The sequence below is a fragment of the Apis florea genome, unplaced genomic scaffold (genome assembly GCF_048593485.1).
Source record: "Apis florea isolate Af1SG1 unplaced genomic scaffold, ASM4859348v1 contig_3367_pilon, whole genome shotgun sequence".
Lineage (NCBI taxonomy): Eukaryota > Metazoa > Arthropoda > Insecta > Hymenoptera > Apidae > Apis > Apis florea.
This window is the reverse complement of record NW_028256746.1, coordinates 2,146,068-2,163,888: the sequence shown is the minus strand read 5'-3', so window position 1 is coordinate 2,163,888 and position 17,821 is coordinate 2,146,068. Positions and strand designations below refer to the sequence as shown.

Genomic DNA, 17,821 nt, shown 5'->3' with positions numbered 1-17,821 from the left:
ATTTCCAGAATAAACAGAAAAATTCGGGCCAGGCTCGTGTCGTTTACATTTGATCTGAACGAAATACCCACGAGTCACCCTCATTGTTGTAGAACAAGAGGTTAATTCGCAACTGGAACTGCGTTGAAAATTACAGGACCATTTTGCGAAAGATATATATATATATATATATTTTAACATCACTTTTAAACGGTCAAGCAAATCTCAGCAAGAACGTGCGATACTTTTTCACGATTAGAAAAAGAATTATTATATTTATTAATACATTTTTTTTCTCGATGACAACGATAGGTAGCGGTCGCTTGACTATCTAAATATTAATTAATATTGCGATAAAGTAGGTAGGAGGTAAAAGTACGAAAGATAAAAATAATAAATAATATCCCCTTACCTGACGTACTGATCAACGTAGCTTGATAAATTCTTCACGTGTGCAATCGCGGGTATCACGTATGTGTCGTTATATTCGTAATTTAATCTGTACAGCAGTTCCTCCTTCATACCCAATTTATCAAACCAGTATGCTAATTTGTTTCGTAGTTCTGGAAGATCCTGTAATTTAATACATTTCTTCTTTCAGGTATTCCTCGACAGCCAGGCGATATAATTATTTTTACTTGTAATTAATATTAATAATCGAGATAACGCGTTTTCTTTTTCTGTTTCTTTTTTACGTATCTATGAGGTGTGCGAAATTGAATAAAAATTTTATATAACGAGCGGATAAATGATGGATAGAAAGGGAAAAGGAGAAACGATAGGCAAAAATAGTCGATATCGATTCAAATTCCGTTCCATCGACACGTACTTGAACGTTATTTTGGAAATCGAGGATGAAACCACGCGTCTCGTTCGTCAACTTTTCCCCCTCGATGATGGACGCGTTGATATTGTTGTGCAACACTGTGATCTCGTCGCAATAATTCTTAGCCTCTAAAAACGTTTGATTAATATCGTTGTACAATCCATCGTACGTGAACAACGTTTCCATCGTCTCTTCTATGATGCTTCTCATGTCGTTTAACTTGATCGAGTATTCCTCGACGTCGTCTTGAGCGATTGCGAGCGGTTCCGTTGCATCGTACAGGGAATTTAACCAATCGATGTTCTCTTGGGCATCGCTGTTAATTTCCAAAACGAAATATATGGAAAACGATTATCGACAAATGATAGATAGATAACGATTGATACGATGAACAATGTTAATTCGTGAAGTGATTAATACGAATCTCTACTAACTCGAGAAAACCTTCTATTTCCATCCGTTTCCTCGTCAAGTTCGCTTCCTTTATACCGTTCAAAATCATTTTCGCCGTTTTTAACGCCTTCTTCAATTCTATCCTTTTGTTTTCGTTGCTGTATTGATTCAACAGTAAAATTGTATCTAGAAGAATTAAAGAAAATTAAGAAATAAAAAAAATTAACATCACAGAAATATAAAATATAAAACGCGTCTTATTCTTTCCAAGACGATCACCTTCTATGTATTTCTTCAAATTGTCCATTTCGATGTTTGCGCTAAATATGTTGTTCTTTAGATCGTTGCTTTTTGAATTTGCAATATCCGAACGTTTGACTTGTTCATTAGCCTGAAAAATGAAATATTTTTTTAACATTTTCTTTATAAGTAGTAAAAACCCAATATCGCAACACGCACAGCTCTGAGCAACACTTCGACTTCTTTCAACAACTCTCTGTACTTGTTCCACGGAATATTTTTCACCCTTTGCCTCAATTTATTCTGCCGATTCATCTCCTCCAAATACTCGGTCGTGTTCGAATCGATATACGATAATTCCTGCCACGGAGGAGGAACGTATCCGTCTGCTATGTGCACGGTACCTTCCGCTAATTCTTGCGAAAGCGCAGCCAAATTGTCGAGCAGTATACCGGTGCAATTATCGTTGCACGCTGGGCCAAAAAGAAAAAAAAATAATCAAATTAATTAAATGAATGAAAAAGAGAGAAGAAGAAAAGCTTGATTTTGGGAATAATTCAAAGATATGTAGTGATAAAAATTCTTTCTTACACGTGCAAACGTTATTTATAAAAACGTGGCGAAACGCTGTACATTCGGAGCAGTCGCGGCCCGTAGAGCCAGCTCTGCACCTGCATTGCCCCGTTTCCGTGTCGCATTCATCGTTCAAACTTCCAGCGGGGTTGCATTCGCACGGCGTACATTTTCCAGCGGGAAGATGAGGGAATCCGTAATATCCGGGAGAGCATCGTTCGCATTTCCTACCGGTATAACCTTGCAAAGAAGGATAAATAATAAAAAAGTACAAAAAAGTCATCTAAATGGATATATTTATCGGTTAGGTTAGAAGGCGAAAGATTACGAACCAGGTTTGCAAATGCAGATCGGTTCCGTGTTGGCGAGAATGGTGCAAGTGCTTGAAAATCTCTTGTCTACTTGAGGGCAGGGACACGGTTTACAACCAAAGTCGGCATGCCCGTAGAAACTGTCCGCGCAAATATCGCATCTTGGTCCCGCGGTATTTCCTCGACAATTCTGGAAACGTGTTTTTTTTTTTTATTTCAAAGGTTTCATATACGCACATTCTTTTTTGCTTTCAATTCGAAATCGTTTGGAAAAATAAATTAACGTCTAACCATACACGGTTTATTTCCTTTGTTCGCTTAAATCATTATAATACACAGTTGTTCTATCTTGGATAACAATTTATAACGATTTATACGACTACGTGTTAGTTAGTTATTTTCTGAACGATTCTAGACAAACGTGTGTTTCCTTTTCTTATTCCACAGGTTTGTATATACGCACATTTTTTTTTGTTTTCGATTCAACATTAAATTGAAAAAAAGAAAGGTTAAATCACGATAACACACAGTTGTTCCATCTTGGACAACAATTTATAACGATTCGTATGCTGATATCTACGCGTTAGTTGGTTATGTTTGAGAAGAATAGAGTTGAAAGTTGCTTTACCGAGCAATATCCCGTTTCTATGTTGCAAATATTAGATCTTCCGTTACACTGGCATGCTTTCGCTTCTCCAACGAGATCGATCACGATGGTCGATGTAACCGTCGTATTTTTATACCATCGATAATAACCGATACTCGGATCCTGACAGGATGTGCTGTTGTATTCTGGGGGACACTTGCAAATCTCGACACCGGTCGCGAGTTGTGGGGTGTGGGTAGGTGTTAAAACTGCGGCGTCCATGGAAGCTTCGAGTAGACTGAAACGGAACGCGGCAACGAGGTTAGAACGCGAAACGCGTATATTTTATGGGGAGAGAGCGGGGAATGGAAAGTTGACGCACGTTGCTTTCGTAAATTCAGCATTGTCGGAAGCTTTTACCAGAATGTATTGTAAATTTTGCAACGCAACCATCAAAACCTCCCTCGTCACTTTGTAGTCGGGCCTGTTTTGCAACTGCCACAACGACTCGTGAAATCTAAAAAAAAAAAAAAAAAAAAATGAGCTTATATATTATATATATATATTTGAGTCGGATTTTAATAATTACCTGACTTCGTAATGATTATCGTTGGCAGGCACGGGTAAATAATATTCCAGGACAATTTTATCGTTTCCTTGCAGTTGCACTATTGGATATTGAAAAGTCGATCTCAAAGGTATTCCACCCTCCGTCGAACTAGTGAATCTTAAAAATCCTCCGTAAGAAACCACCTTCGAATTACGAAACCGCGAATGAAATTTCATTTTTTCGTTACATTTCTCGTGGAAAAAGAAGAAAGAAAAGGAAGGAAACCTTATCGCCGAGAAAAGACTCGGGCAGCATCCAGTAGAGGGGATAATTGTAATACAAGTGTGCCGGTATCGTGACATCACCCTCGGTGTCGGGAATCGTCGAAAGTCCGTTGGTCATGTTCAAACCGCCGTTAACGGGAGATAAAAAAACTTGCGACCTAAATTTGCTCACCTGCAACGACCCCCCCCCTCATTTAATCCCTTCCTTTTGACGTATTTTCAAAAACCGATTCTTAAGATTTCTCACTTTTTTTCAACGATTCGTTCCGTTCGAAGAATTCTTACCGCTATTTCGTTGATGGTATCATTGACGTAGAGGGTTCGCGGACGCGCCAATCTCCTCTGCCCCCAACTAAGGCCGGCTTGCTGGCAAGAAGTTGTTCTCCCGAAACAGAAGCACTCGGTGCAACCTTTCGGATTGTCGAACGCCAAACCGAACGTGCCTTCCTTGCACCGATCGCACTGCCTTCCAACCGCGTATTCCTAACCAAGAAGAAGAAGAAGAAGAAGAAAAAATTTTATCAACTCCTCCAATCACACGCCTCTCAATCAATCGATCATCTCTTTGTTTCAAAATGGATGTACCTTGCAAGGGCACTGTCCCTCGTCGTCGCAATCGCAAGTTTCGTGATCGCAGCGCGTGGTGCCGGCCACGTTGCAACCGCAGGGCCGACACCTGGGATAACCGTAGTAACCTTTGGCGCATCTCTCGCACCTAAGCCCGGCGTAGCCTATCCTGCAGGGGCATTGTCCCCGGTGGTCGCAGTGGGGTTTCGTCGAGCCGAGGGTGCACGCGCACGGCCTGCACCCAACCCCCGCCACCAAATCCCAGGAGCCGGGTCTGCATCTGTCGCAGTGCTCGCCGAAGGTCAGGGTTGGGCACACGCACCGACCTGTGTCGGGGTCGCAGATGTGGCCCGGCCGTACGCACGGATCGCACACTGGAAAATAATTAGACGGATCAATGCAGTTCTTCTTCTTCTTCTTGTTTTCATCGCGATCATTCACCTTGACACCCGTTCGAGGAAAATCCGTAATATCCGGGTAGACACGTGTCGCAACGCGTCCCTCCTACACCTTGCTTGCAGTAACATTGGCCCAGAGAGTCGTGACAGGAAGAGTTGTGCGCTCCGATGGGATCGCATCCGCAAGGGGCGCATCCCGCTCCCGTTGGCAAGCCCCAGAACCCGACCTTTTCCAACAGACGGAACCAGATTTAAAGTGAGAGAAAGAGGGGGAAGAATTTTAACCCTTTGCACTCGTATATCTATATTATTTTACATTCTATATGTATAATAGAATTCTAGGGGCTCTTGTTACTTGATTGCTAATCTTCTTTAACTCTTTCGCTACTACAGGCGATTATAGTCTCTGAATAAGATTTGAGTTATCGCGTATCTTTCTCTGGAAACGTAGCATCGATATTTTCTTTTTATCGTCGATTTTTTTTTTCAATAAACACCGTCGAATTGTGATCGGCCGGTGACGAACTTTTCTCGAGCTTTGATGCGGCGGAGAAGCGGCTCGTAGCGAAAGGGTTAAAATGAGAGATCGAGAAAGAAGGGAAGAATTTTAACCCCCTTGCACTCGTATATCGCCATCCTATGTTTTACATTTTATATGTATATAATAGAATTACATTCTAGGGGCTCTTGTTACTTGATTGGAAATCTTCTTTAACTCTTTCGCTACTACGGGCGATTATAGTCTCTGAATAAGATTTGAGTATCTTTTTCTGGAAACGTAGCATCGACATTTTCTTTTTATCATCGATTTATTGTGAGCGGCCGGTGACGATCTTTTCTCGAGCTTTGGTGCGGTGGAAAAGTGGCCCGTAGCGAAAGGGTTAAAATGAGAGATCGAGAAAGAGGGGAAGAATTTTCCATCATCCTACGTTTTACATTCTATATGTATAATACAATTACATTCTTGATTGGTAATCTTCTTAACCCTTTCGCTACTATAGTCGCTCTGCATAAGATTGGAGTTACCGTGCATCGAGTATCTTTTCCTCGATGTTTTCTTTTCAATAAACATCGTCGAAGCAACTCGAATCGTGAGGCGTAAACGCGACGATCTTTTCTCGAGCACCGTGCACATTTTTGATGCAGCCGAAGGATTAAATATAAATACGAGTGCAAAAGGTGATGACACTGAACGTAAAATGCGAGATCCACTCACCGTGCATTGATCGCATTGCCTGCCAGCCACGTGAGGCTTGCACTGGCATTGCCCCGTCACGATGTCGCAGGTAGAACTTATCGAGCCAACGGGATTACATCGGCATCCTGAAAATATTAATTCGTTTATACATAGAAACCCAGTCATTCGTGTCTCTGTAAGGGGGAACGTGGCTCGAAAATATGGCAATATCGAAAACGAACGCGTCGATGATAATGTTCCGCGTATTTTCATTCTCGGCCGATGAGATCACGCCGGGCAAATATCTCTCCTCCTCCCCGTTCGTTTGTCGTTGGAATGTATAAATCTATCCTGGGTGTATCGTGATCGGCATCTATCAGCAACTGGAATCCTGTTCATGCATGACTAGGCGTTTGCCGATGCGCGATCGATCGCATTTCGCAATTAGCGATCCCGTCCATGCGAATATCGTATTGTATTCGAACAAAGGCTTGCTCGCTTTCACAGCAAGACGAAAGAGAAGGAAGGAAAGATCGCTCGAATTTTTTACGACACGGCAGTAAATCGTGAACAGTACTCTCGCTACATTTGAATTCAATTTGGCCAACCGGTGTTCGAATAATACGTGTAATTGTGATGGAATAAATCGTTCGGTAATTTCCTGCTCTTGTCTACGTTTAAAAATAATTTAAAAATAACGCAAAAATTTCCTTAACCGATTTTGCCCTCCCGATTTCTCGGGCCGCAATAAACAGAGAAGTTCGGTCGGGCCAGGCTCGTGTCGTTTACGTTTCATCTAAACTAATAATAGTCTCACTCAGTTGTTGGAGAACAAGTAGGTTAAACGGATCTTGTCTACATACGATGAGTAGATTAACCCCGTATTATCACAAGTCTGACTCGTGATGAAGATTTCGGTCCAAACACGAGTGTAATTGAATTTTTTCAATCGAGATTTAATTCTTACGCCACGAGAAAATCACGATTCTTATAATTCACGTTGCAAAGTGCCGCTTGAGCCTGGATTTCGTCGAGCTAATTTGTACGGGAAGGGGTTAATTATAGGTAATCGCGTTCTATTCTATCGACTGTAGTTAAATTATTACGAGGCAATTCAATTTGAATAACTTCTCGAGTAAGAAAGTTTTATTTATCATTCGAGCGTTATAAGTTAAGCACAGATTTGCAATGATCAACTGTTCCTACTTTTCGCGCTTACAATTTTCGCGCCAAATTTTTTACGAATCTTACTCGTTGTTGGAGGTTAAACGGATCTTATCTACGTAAGACGAGAGAGATTAATTATAAGTAATCGCATCGCGTTCTATTCTATCGGCTGTAGTTAAATTATTAGCTACCATCTTCCCTTACGAGGCAATTCAATTTGAATAACTTCTCGATTAGAAAGTTTTATTTATCGTTCGAGCGTTATAAGCACGATTTGGAATGATCAACTCCACTGTGAACACGAATTAGAGGATCGTATATTTTAAACATCGCGTAATTATTATCCTAAGCCATCGTAATACATATATCGTGCCCCTCGACCGATTACGAGTAACGATTCCATTCTCACATTTGCCGATCGATCAATTTCAAATCCAAGAAAAAAAAGAAATTAGGAAAAAAGGAAGGATTGGTTGCTAGGTTGAGCATCTAGCCGACGAGTGATTAATTCAAGCAGCCAGAACGTGCTTGGCTCCGGACCGTGGCTAAAGCATAAATAACGATCCCCTCTAATCCCGTTCATTCAGCCAATGCGCTTGTCGCGGATAAATAAATAATCGTTCTCGTTACAAAGCTGAAAGATCGAGCGGAGGTCGATGCGACGCCGTCTTAAATCGCGGCTTAAATATCGATCATCCTTTAAAAGCCGATAAGCAAACTGTCTGGCTCCCTTTATATCGGGTGAACGGTTCAATCGGGAATCACTTTGCGCGTCCACTCCTTTAACGAAGCCCATTGACGATGGATGGATGGATGGATGGATGGATAGATGGGGAGAGATGGGGAAGGGGATGATACGCGTGGAGGCGAAAGTCGTATCGGTTCACATTTCATTCGATACGTTCGACGAATCGTCGGCCGGAATTGCGATTTTGATTTGAATTGGCGAAGGATGCGTGGAAACGTGCGTTGGAATCGTCCGCAATCTTGAATCAACAGGCGGTGTTGGTCGATCGATAAGTTCATCGATCAACCGTGATCAATTTCGAGGCTTTCGGGTGAAGTCTGATTTATCGACCGAGTATTTATTCGATGAATCGGCGAGTCTAAGAATTTAGGATTCTATGTTGCTATATTCTTCTAGGACTTTTAAAAAAAATATATATATCTTCGATACCTGAGCTCTGGCTTTAAGATAGATCCATCTGAATCTCATTCATTAGTCTAAAACTCGATAGCTCGATGAATAATTAAAATTCTTGGATCGCTTGGTGATCAATTTCTTTGAAAATATACAGAAAATGAGAGAGGCAACTTATCGATCTAAAATTCGATAGCTTCGTAATAAATAATTAAAATTCTTGGATCGCTGGTTCGTACGGATGATGAAAGAAATATTTTCGTCACTCAATTGACATTGACTTTCAAATCTATCGATTTAAAATACGATTTCGTAAATAATTAAAATTCTTGAACCATTGTTAAGTTAACAGGGAATTGCGCGATGAAATCGAGGATTTCGATGTCAATGCGAAGGAAGGTGGAAAAAGATGACGATTTCCAATCCATCTATCGATTTAAAATTCGACGACCGCTTCGTGGACAATTAAAATTCTTGGACCGCTGGTACCCACGATTGTTGAGCAAACGAGAAAATTCCACGGTTAAATGGAGGATTTCGATGAGGAAACGTAGGGAGGAAGATAGAAAAGGACGACGATTAGTCGTCGATTTATTAGTCGATAAATTGCCGCTCGTTATTGCATCGATCCATGGCGAACGTCATTAAAGGAATCGAAGAAGTGTCGAGACAGGCGCGAACAGGCCTTGGCGCCATTTTCAGTTTCGAATTCCTCGCATTAACAGGGCGGAAATCGATGGTATTATACTTTGTAATAAAGATAAGCGTACGGGAATTTACATCTATCGAGGTGTTATTCGATTTTTAGCCGACGTTTAATCGCGTTGGTAATTGAGAATCGGAGTAGTAATTAAGGGGTAATTAGACGAAGGTTTCTCGGCTCTCGTTCGATTCGAGAGGACAGGATTGGCGATTGGAACGGCTTCATTCGAAACGGTTTGATCGATTTTTGTCAATGTCGATCTAGAAATGATAAAGATTATCATAACGATCGAAAGAAAAAAATATACGGAAAATATACGAAATTATTTGACAGATCTTCTTAGTATCTAGAAGAAATTAAGAACACGGGATTAATGTCTTGTTTGAGAAGATCGCGTAACGATCAACACTGATCCCGTCTCCTGCGGAGATATAAATGTTCGCGTAACGATAAAAATGGACACAGATTTGATCCATGATCGATCGATCGGAAAGAATTTCGCTTTTAATGGACGCGAGAATGCGGCGAGTTATGAACCGAGGCGAATCACGTACCGATGTCGCAATATATCCTCGAGATCGGGATGGTAAAAATTAATCGACGCCGAAGATAGTAAAACTCTTTGCGCAATGGATACTTAAAGTCGCGCGTAATATAGACAATTTGAACGTTCTTTAAATCAATTTCGATCGAGTCCTTAATCTTTTGAAATCTTTACCATTGACTAATTAAATTTGGCTTGAAATTAAAATTAATTCTCGCGTATTTGGATATTTTTGTGCGCGGTTATTTGTTCGAGAAAATTGTTCGAGAAAAATGAGATTGAAATTTATTTTTGAATTGATTATTTTAATCGTAAAGGATACTCTTTGGAAATCGATTTTTAATTTTTTTTTTTTTTTTCACGCAACGCGAAGCGGCAAATTTTCGTATTGTAAAAATACGTGATATCTGTAATCTCGATCGAGAATTTATTATCGTTGGTTCGTGTGGATACAGCTCGCAGATGAAAGCAATTCGCGCGAGAAACGCGTATAATCATCGGCACGGTTGATGAAATTGCTATTAAATCGGCTATTAAAGCAATCGATGCAACGAAACTACGTAAAAAGCGTGAATCTTATATATTTCGAAACGAAAAAGGCTATCGATTATTCTGGACACGGCGAACGAACGCAATCCGTGTTTTTTTTTTACCGATACATTCATCGTTATTTTTACTTTTATTCCTAACCTTATATTTAACGAACAGTTTCCGAGATATCGTCTCATACTTTTCTGTATTATCGTCTTTTCTCTCTCTCTCTTTCTTAAATTAATTCAGTCGAAATTAATCGATCGATAAGATCTTTAAACAAACTTCATCCTATATATACACCTCTCAAAAACTTCCAAAGCTTATTTAACCGTGTTTATTTATCAATCCAAATTTCAAGTATTTCCTCTCTTTGATACTTTCTAGATACGAAAACGTTTTCCAAACTTCTCGATGAAAAAAAATTTTCATCGATTAAACATTAACAATGTCAAGCTTCGAACGAGTCGCTTGCCAATCGAGCCCAATCTCCTTTCCCCCCCTCCCTCCTCCGCTTAAACCCTTTTAAAGCCCTCTTCACAATGTCTCCAATAACCAATCTCGATGCCGCTTTACGATTCCGTAAGAGGCAAGAGAGCCGGCACGATACACGTATCCTGGAATAATTGTTTCTTCACGGAAGAACAGACGTGCCAGTTGTAAAGTGGCGGGAAAAAGTAGGCGTGCAGAATGGCCTGAAACGCGAGAAACACGGTTGATAACGAGCCGCGGCCTCTTTGGATGTATCGAGTCGTGAAACGTGGCCACGGTTAACTGGAAAATAATTCCACGGCAATTTTAACTGTGTGTACTCCCATTCCTCTCCGCCAATCAATCGCTCTTGCCTCGATCGTATCCACGAGGCCGCTTTCTCCGCATCATCGTCCTCGTCTCGTGCTCTCCTCGACCTTTCGATCGCAATCGGAAAATATGCAAATTCCGCGGGAACTCTTTCGAACTCAATCGATCGACATCTTGTTGGGTGAAGACAAACCAGCGTGTAACGAGTACATCCGCCCTTTTTTAATTATGCCAATTTTTTCGATTCACGGAATCATACAATGCTTCGTTACACGGCCGAAAAGAAATGCTTTGCGAACTAAAAATTATATTATTTTATATATGGGAATTTGTATCAAATTTCGTTAAAAAAAATGAACTAAAAACTATATTATTTTATGGAAAAATTAGAACAGATCCAATTTGTATGTGTATCAAATTTCGTTATATTATTTTATGGAAAAATTGGAACAGATCCAATTTGTATGGGAGTTTGTATCAAATTTCGTTATTTTATGGAAAAATTGGAACAGATCCAATTTGTATAGGGGTTTGTATCAAATTTCGTTATTTTATGGAAAAATTGGAACAGATCCAATTTGTATAGGGGTTTGTATCAAATTTCGTTATATTATTTTATGAAAAAATTGGAACAGATCCAATTGGATTTGTATAAAAATAATCGATTCGTTATCCGGTTTACGGCCAACTTTTCTAGGAACGTATCTAGGCCGAGACATGGGTGTGATAAATATTGGGAAATATTGGGAATAAAATATATACGAAATATTTTTCCCCCTTCGCGCAATTTTCGTTAATCGATTCGATTTGAAGTAAATTTCGCGTACGTGCATACAGGCCTCGTCGCGGATAAATATTTCTCGAATTACATCGGATCGAACAACGTTTTGAAACGTTTCGCCGATAATGATAGGCCGCGCAACTCGTGCTTTACGTGTATTATCGCATACGTCGAATTCAAACAGTACAAGTTTTGTTCGAAGCGAAACGCCAGATGCCAAGAGGGTACTCGTAACCACTCGAAAAATTTGTTTTAATACATTTACGAGCATCAATTTTTGCCAGTGCCGGTGAAAGAAAGAAAAAGAAAAAAAAAATTAACGTCCGCAATGTATCGGCACGTTCGATCTTATCTCTTCTATTTCTACTTAGACCGGCCGTGGAAAAAAAAGAAGAAACACAGACAACAGTGAAATCGTCTATTTCGAGTCGGACGCCAGACGCCTTCAATCTCTCTCTCTCTCTCTCTCTCTCTCTCTCCACGGTTAAAAATTTGTTTTCAGCGATCATTTGGAAGATAGGTCTAAGAATCTAAATCAAGTTAAACCTAAACCTGTCTCGGATTAAAGAAAAACAGATCCACCGATGGAAGCGGAGATCAAATAAACCGTAATGCCAATAACGTTCCAAGCATTAAAACATTAAGATAAACGGTGTCGACACGTGGCGCATCGAAACTTCGTAGTTGCAAACGTTTCCTCTTTAATCATCGTCGAAAATTCTCGGTCAAATCAAATTGTCGAAAGAGAGATAGAGAAGAAAAGAAATCCGATCCGATGGATGGAACGATGTTTAGAATTTCCCAGTGAGCGCAGAAAGCACGGTTTCGATCCCTTATCGAATCGATCGCGGCGTAGGGGGATCGACATGATCTACGAGCCACCGTAACGACGGCATTAACGTGATGCATGGACATCGGCGAACGAGCCTCCGATCCATTACTTCAACGTTGCTCGGAAACGGAAGGTGCGTTGCCTCTAATCGGATCCATGCATCCTCGAAATCCTTTCGATTCGAATTTCCTCGGTTGAATGATTTCCGGGATCGAACGATTATTTTCTTTCTTTCCGCGCGTCTTTTTCTCTCTTCTTCCTCTTTATCCTCTCGACTCGGTGTTCGTGACTTCGCCTTCTGTCGCGCGTTCTGTTCGAGATAACTCGTCAACCAAGTCCCCGTTTTTTTTTTTTTTAAAATTCTTCCTTGCTCGACACACGCGGGAATATCTTTATCTCGCGAAGATCGAGGATCTCTGGAGAGATTTCCTTTTGCACGCCCATACGCCAAACCGTCCACTCGCGCGTATCTCGTCACAGAGATCGTCGAAGAAGAAAGAAAGAAAGCTCTCGTTTCAACCCTCTCTTCCCTCGAGAAGACGTCGAGAGCTAAGGGTGAGTTACGAGGGGAAGAAAAATCGCGAAGTCACAAGAGAGAGGGAGAGATTTCTGTCTCGCCTACACGCGTGTTTGTATAGCTATGCACACGCCACGGGGATTCTAATCGGAATGCGATAACTGCGTTGATAAACCGCTCGTAGATCGAAGGAAGGAATCGAAACTCGTGTGCCTCGAGATACGTGTAATATTAATTAGTCTGTCTTTCGTGCCGTTAACTCGTTTTGTTCGCCGCGTTTGAGCTAATTGATTTCAAGAGGGAGAAAGGGAATTCTCCTTTCTTTTTCTTCCATCGAAGAATACGACGTCCAATCGTTGATATAAGAATCGAGAAATTTCGAATAATGTTACTTTGAGTAATTACTTAAATTGATCCATTCTTCGTACCAATCTCGGCAGCTACAATTACTTGCGATTATTATTACGTTTCGAACGATAAATTCGATGGAGTTGGCAAGTTTATTCGTACAATTTCGTCCATCGCGCCACCAAACGATTCGTAAATTTTCGTAATCGACGAAAATTTCTTCTCCAACTTGTCGATCGAAACGAGGCAAGCCTGCAAGATCTCGCGTCTCTTAATAGCCCTGTTCCCACGAGGTGCGCGTGTTTTTCCAGATTACACGGAGCCCGAGATTTCGCTCGTTCCTCACGACATTCTCAAACATCCGAGTCGGAGCCGAGGCAGAAACGAGGTACGGCGAGGTAAAAGCGTAAATCTGCCGAGCCCCCGTTTCCTGTGTTCCTCTCCTTTGACCGATTCGTCGGCGACAGCCAGCTTTAAATCGCGGGTGAAAACGTTTTTTTCGAATGCCTTTTCGGTTTCTTATACGTGCTCGTCGATCGATCGACCAGGAAAACACGACTCGGCTTAATTTATGCGTACGCGCGTCGGAGACATCTGTTCGTTTCGTACGAACGAGAAGAATTAATTGTCTCGACATCAACGATCCTTATTCCATATCCTCCGCTCCATCTCTCTTTTAAAAAAAAAAAAAAAAGAGAATCCAAAGAGAATCTTTTTTCCAAGCGAGATTATTTTCGAATATTATCGGGCAGAAAGTTGAAAACTCGTGCAGTTCGCAATTTCGTGGAAGATTCGTGATATAGCATTCCGTCTCGGTCGCAAAATTGCAAGACGTTGGATTTTTTCTTTTAGTAATCGAATCTCAATTTTCGAATCGGAGGAGGAAGTCTGTCGAACGTGTTCCCATCCTCGATACTCTTCGATTTTTCTTCGATCGAACAGAGAGGATGAAAAAGATGAGGAGGGCCGCCAGGCAAACCAGCGCACCAGCTGCTCCCAGCCGCTCGAGGAAAAAGGTATGGAATTTTATCGAGAGTTGGGTTAAAAGTGCGCCATTTCTGCATCACCAGGCCTGTGCACCAGCCACGTATAAATAGATGCGTGCGTGTTCAAGGTGCGCCAGGTATCAAACCGACTGTTTCTATGCCCCGCGAATTTATCTCTGCTGACAGCTCGTTACCCGATAACGATAGACAGGCCTCGAGAAAGAGAGAGAGAGAGAGAAAGAGGAAGGCAATTACGAAATTCATGCAGACGAGTCTTGCTCTTCTGATTGTACAGTAAACACTAAATCCCGAACTAACAGGGAGACAAAAGTGGCCGGATAATAAAACGATTGCTTTCTTTCGCGTTAAACTTCGTTTATTTGAATAGAAACGAACAAAATTTCTTTCATCATAAATTAAGAATTTCGTCGCATCATTCTCGAGATCTTTAATTATCCTTGTATTTCTCTTCAATAGTTGAAATTATACTAATTTTCCTTTACTCGTTATATATCGTTCTCCGCTTCATACCGAATCGATACGTTTAACCGGTCGAACGCAGGAAAGTGTTTGTTGCATCTAAAATACGTTGTATTTACATTGTAATCTGAGTACGTTGCATGTAAATGTCGCTACAAAACGGATAACGGAAAATACGATAATATTAGGATAATAGAACGTCTGTATATTCTCTCTATTGTACTTTTTTCTTTTCTTTTTTCTTTTTGTCCTATAAATAAGTCGTACAGAAATTATAACGCGTTTACGAGCAAACGTATTATAAATTCCTCTCCACGTGTTCGTACCCTTATCCCTCGAACTCAGGATGCGCCTCAATTGATTTATTATTCGATTGATCTCTCGATACGAATCTTCCGCTCCAAGGCATTTTCGCATGCGATGCGTAAATTTCTCTCCAACTGTTATCGATACTTCCTTTTCCGCTCACGTAATTCTCTACCCGCGTTTACATGCGAATATCAAATAAGAGAAGTCGACCAGTGCGGTTGGGTTACCTGGTCAGAGTGGAGTGCAGTATCGGTGGGCACTTTAAAAAAATAAATAAATAACGTATCCCCTTCGAAATCAAAAGTTGCAAACTCGAGAGAAAAACTCGTCTTCCCTCCCTTCTCCTCCACGTACTCGCGCCGTATACACAAGTGGCAAACTTCGTTCGACTCGAATACACCCGTTTCGCTCGCTGTCCCTTTATTACCGCGCGTACGAGCAGTTTGCACACGTGTGCGATGCTCGTTTTTCATTCATCCTCGAATGGCAGAAACGCGCAGGTGGTCTCTCTCCCCCGCTTGCCCAAGAAACCTGAATATATCTCTCGATTTCCCTTTTTGCTCTCGTGCCAGCAGACGGAAGTTGGATCGTATATGTAGATCGATTTTTCTCCCCTCTCCCCCTCTCCATTTTATCTAGATAACGGGAGGGAATAAGATCTGTACGAGAGGTATAGGGATTTTTAACTCTTGCAGACGATTTTTCGCAGCCGTATCAAAAATGTGTTGGAGAAAGATCGTTGCTTTGACGGTGTTTATTGAAAAAAAAAAAAATTGAAATAAAAACAAAATATGCTACGTTTCCAGAGAAGGATTTTTAACTCTTGCAGACGATTTTTCGCAGCCGTATCAAAAATGTGTTGGAGAAAGATCGTTGCTTTGACGGTGTTTATTGAAAAAAAAAAAAAATTGAAATAAAAACAAAATATGCTACGTTTCCAGAGAAGGATTTTTAACTCTTGCAGACGATTTTTCGCAGCCGTATCAAAAATGTGTTGGAGAAAGATCGTTGCTTTGACGGTGTTTATTGAAAAAAAAAGAAAAATTGAAATAAAAACAAAATATGCTACGTTTCCAGAGAAGGATTTTTAACTCTTGCAGACGATTTTTCGCAGCCGTATCAAAAATGTGTTGGAGAAAGATCGTTGCTTTGACGGTGTTTATTGAAAAAAAAAAAATTGAAATAAAAACAAAATATGCTACGTTTCCAGAGAAGGATTTTTAACTCTTGCAGACGATTTTTCGCAGCCGTATCAAAAATGTGTTGGAGAAAGATCGTTGCTTTGACGGTGTTTATTGAAAAAAAAAAAAATTGACGATAAAAACAAAATATGCTATATGTTTCCAGAGAAAGATACTCGATGTGATAATTCCAATCGTTGTATTATCAACTCGTAAAAGAAAAAAAAAAAAAAAAGAAAATCGGCAAAGAGTTAGAATACAACGATTTCGCAAAGGTCGGATGGGATCACGCGAAAGGAGAAAGATGTCGATTAAACGCAGCTACCATTGAGGTGTTGAACGGTTGACAGGGAACAATAAGGCGAGTTGTAGAAGGCGTGTTAGCCGCATCCCGGCTCGTTTGCTTTCACGTGGGTAGTTCGATATGGGCTATTTCAGGGAAACGAACCTTTTCAGTTCCGCCAGAAGGAGGAGAAGGAGGAGGGAAAGTGTTATTTCGATCGCTCGTTCAATTATTTTCCACGTGTATTCGATCATTCGAATATGAAAAGATGGATGGATGGATGGATGGATGTGAAATGGGGACGGGAAATGTAATGCATTCCAAATATTTTTTCGGACGAAACTCCACACGATTTCCGTTCGATGAATTTCTAACTTAAAATGATTTCACGCATAAATATAACGTAGAAAACTTTTATATTTCAATATTTTATGTATCTTTACGTATAAGGAAAGAAAATTTTAAAGTATATATATTCTTTTGTTGTTTTGTAATTACTAATATGATGTTTGTCAGGGCAAGTATCACGATAAAATTACAAAGCTTACAATTCCAAAGCTACAATAAGATTCGAGGGAGGATCGAAATCATTCGACCAAAGCGATACGAAGTGTTTGGGAACCAATAGCGTGACTTTCGCGTAATGTGCGTGGATAGACGTAGAATTAGGCAGGACGCATAATCCCTATTATATTTTTAAAGAATAGGGAAATCGAGGCAATCGAGCGTGTATAATAATTTCTTTACGAAATTATTATGATCGGTGGGGAAAATTTGTATCGATTAAGATGAAACGATTAGGGCCGATCATCAGCCATCGTCGATCCCTATCTAAGCAAGGACAGTGTCTCTAGGTGGGCTGGATCGCGTCTCGATTAAGTTACGAACGGACGATCGATCGATCGATCGATGTTGATAGCGACGTGTGTGTTACGGGAACTCGTTTCAACGGAAGTAATTATATTTTAATCAATTTTTCCCCTAATGTCGTAAAATATCATTACGGGAGATTCCGTTTTGATTGAAACGATTAATAAAAATTTTCTTACCAAGAGAAATTGCGTGATCTTTCTCAAATTTACGATACCGAATAAAAAGCAAAGATCGATCGATATTTTGGAAGAAATTGTCCACACATTGTATATAGAGCGAAATTAGAGTTTAAAGGTGAATATTATCACACCTCGAGTGGTTGCCGACGTGTTAAAACGCGAGATAGAACGGAAGGATGGAAGAAAAAGCGTGGCAATTTTTTCGATCGACACACAAGCCCCCCTCCTATTTCCTTTTGTTCCCTTTGCCACGCGTATCTGGCCCGCCATACTGCAAGCGG

At 40.6% G+C, this 17,821-nt stretch overlaps 1 protein-coding gene across 1 annotated transcript in view; it reads right to left on the bottom strand.

The window, feature by feature from the left end:
* wb (wing blister) overlaps window positions 1–17,821 on the bottom strand; it is a 49,696-nt gene that overhangs the window by 10,509 nt on the left and 21,366 nt on the right. The window contains exons 2-16 of the mRNA XM_086911702.1: window positions 5,924–6,030; window positions 4,751–4,934; window positions 4,328–4,683; window positions 4,028–4,225; window positions 3,744–3,914; window positions 3,498–3,661; window positions 3,291–3,425; window positions 2,951–3,206; window positions 2,344–2,512; window positions 2,030–2,251; window positions 1,658–1,911; window positions 1,478–1,589; window positions 1,240–1,384; window positions 809–1,121; window positions 392–552 (exon numbers count right to left, since the gene is read on the bottom strand). Of these exons, the coding sequence (XP_086767828.1) occupies window positions 392–552; window positions 809–1,121; window positions 1,240–1,384; window positions 1,478–1,589; window positions 1,658–1,911; window positions 2,030–2,251; window positions 2,344–2,512; window positions 2,951–3,206; window positions 3,291–3,425; window positions 3,498–3,661; window positions 3,744–3,914; window positions 4,028–4,225; window positions 4,328–4,683; window positions 4,751–4,934; window positions 5,924–6,030 (2,947 nt within the window). The remainder of the gene's footprint in view (window positions 1–391; window positions 553–808; window positions 1,122–1,239; window positions 1,385–1,477; window positions 1,590–1,657; window positions 1,912–2,029; window positions 2,252–2,343; window positions 2,513–2,950; window positions 3,207–3,290; window positions 3,426–3,497; window positions 3,662–3,743; window positions 3,915–4,027; window positions 4,226–4,327; window positions 4,684–4,750; window positions 4,935–5,923; window positions 6,031–17,821) is intronic.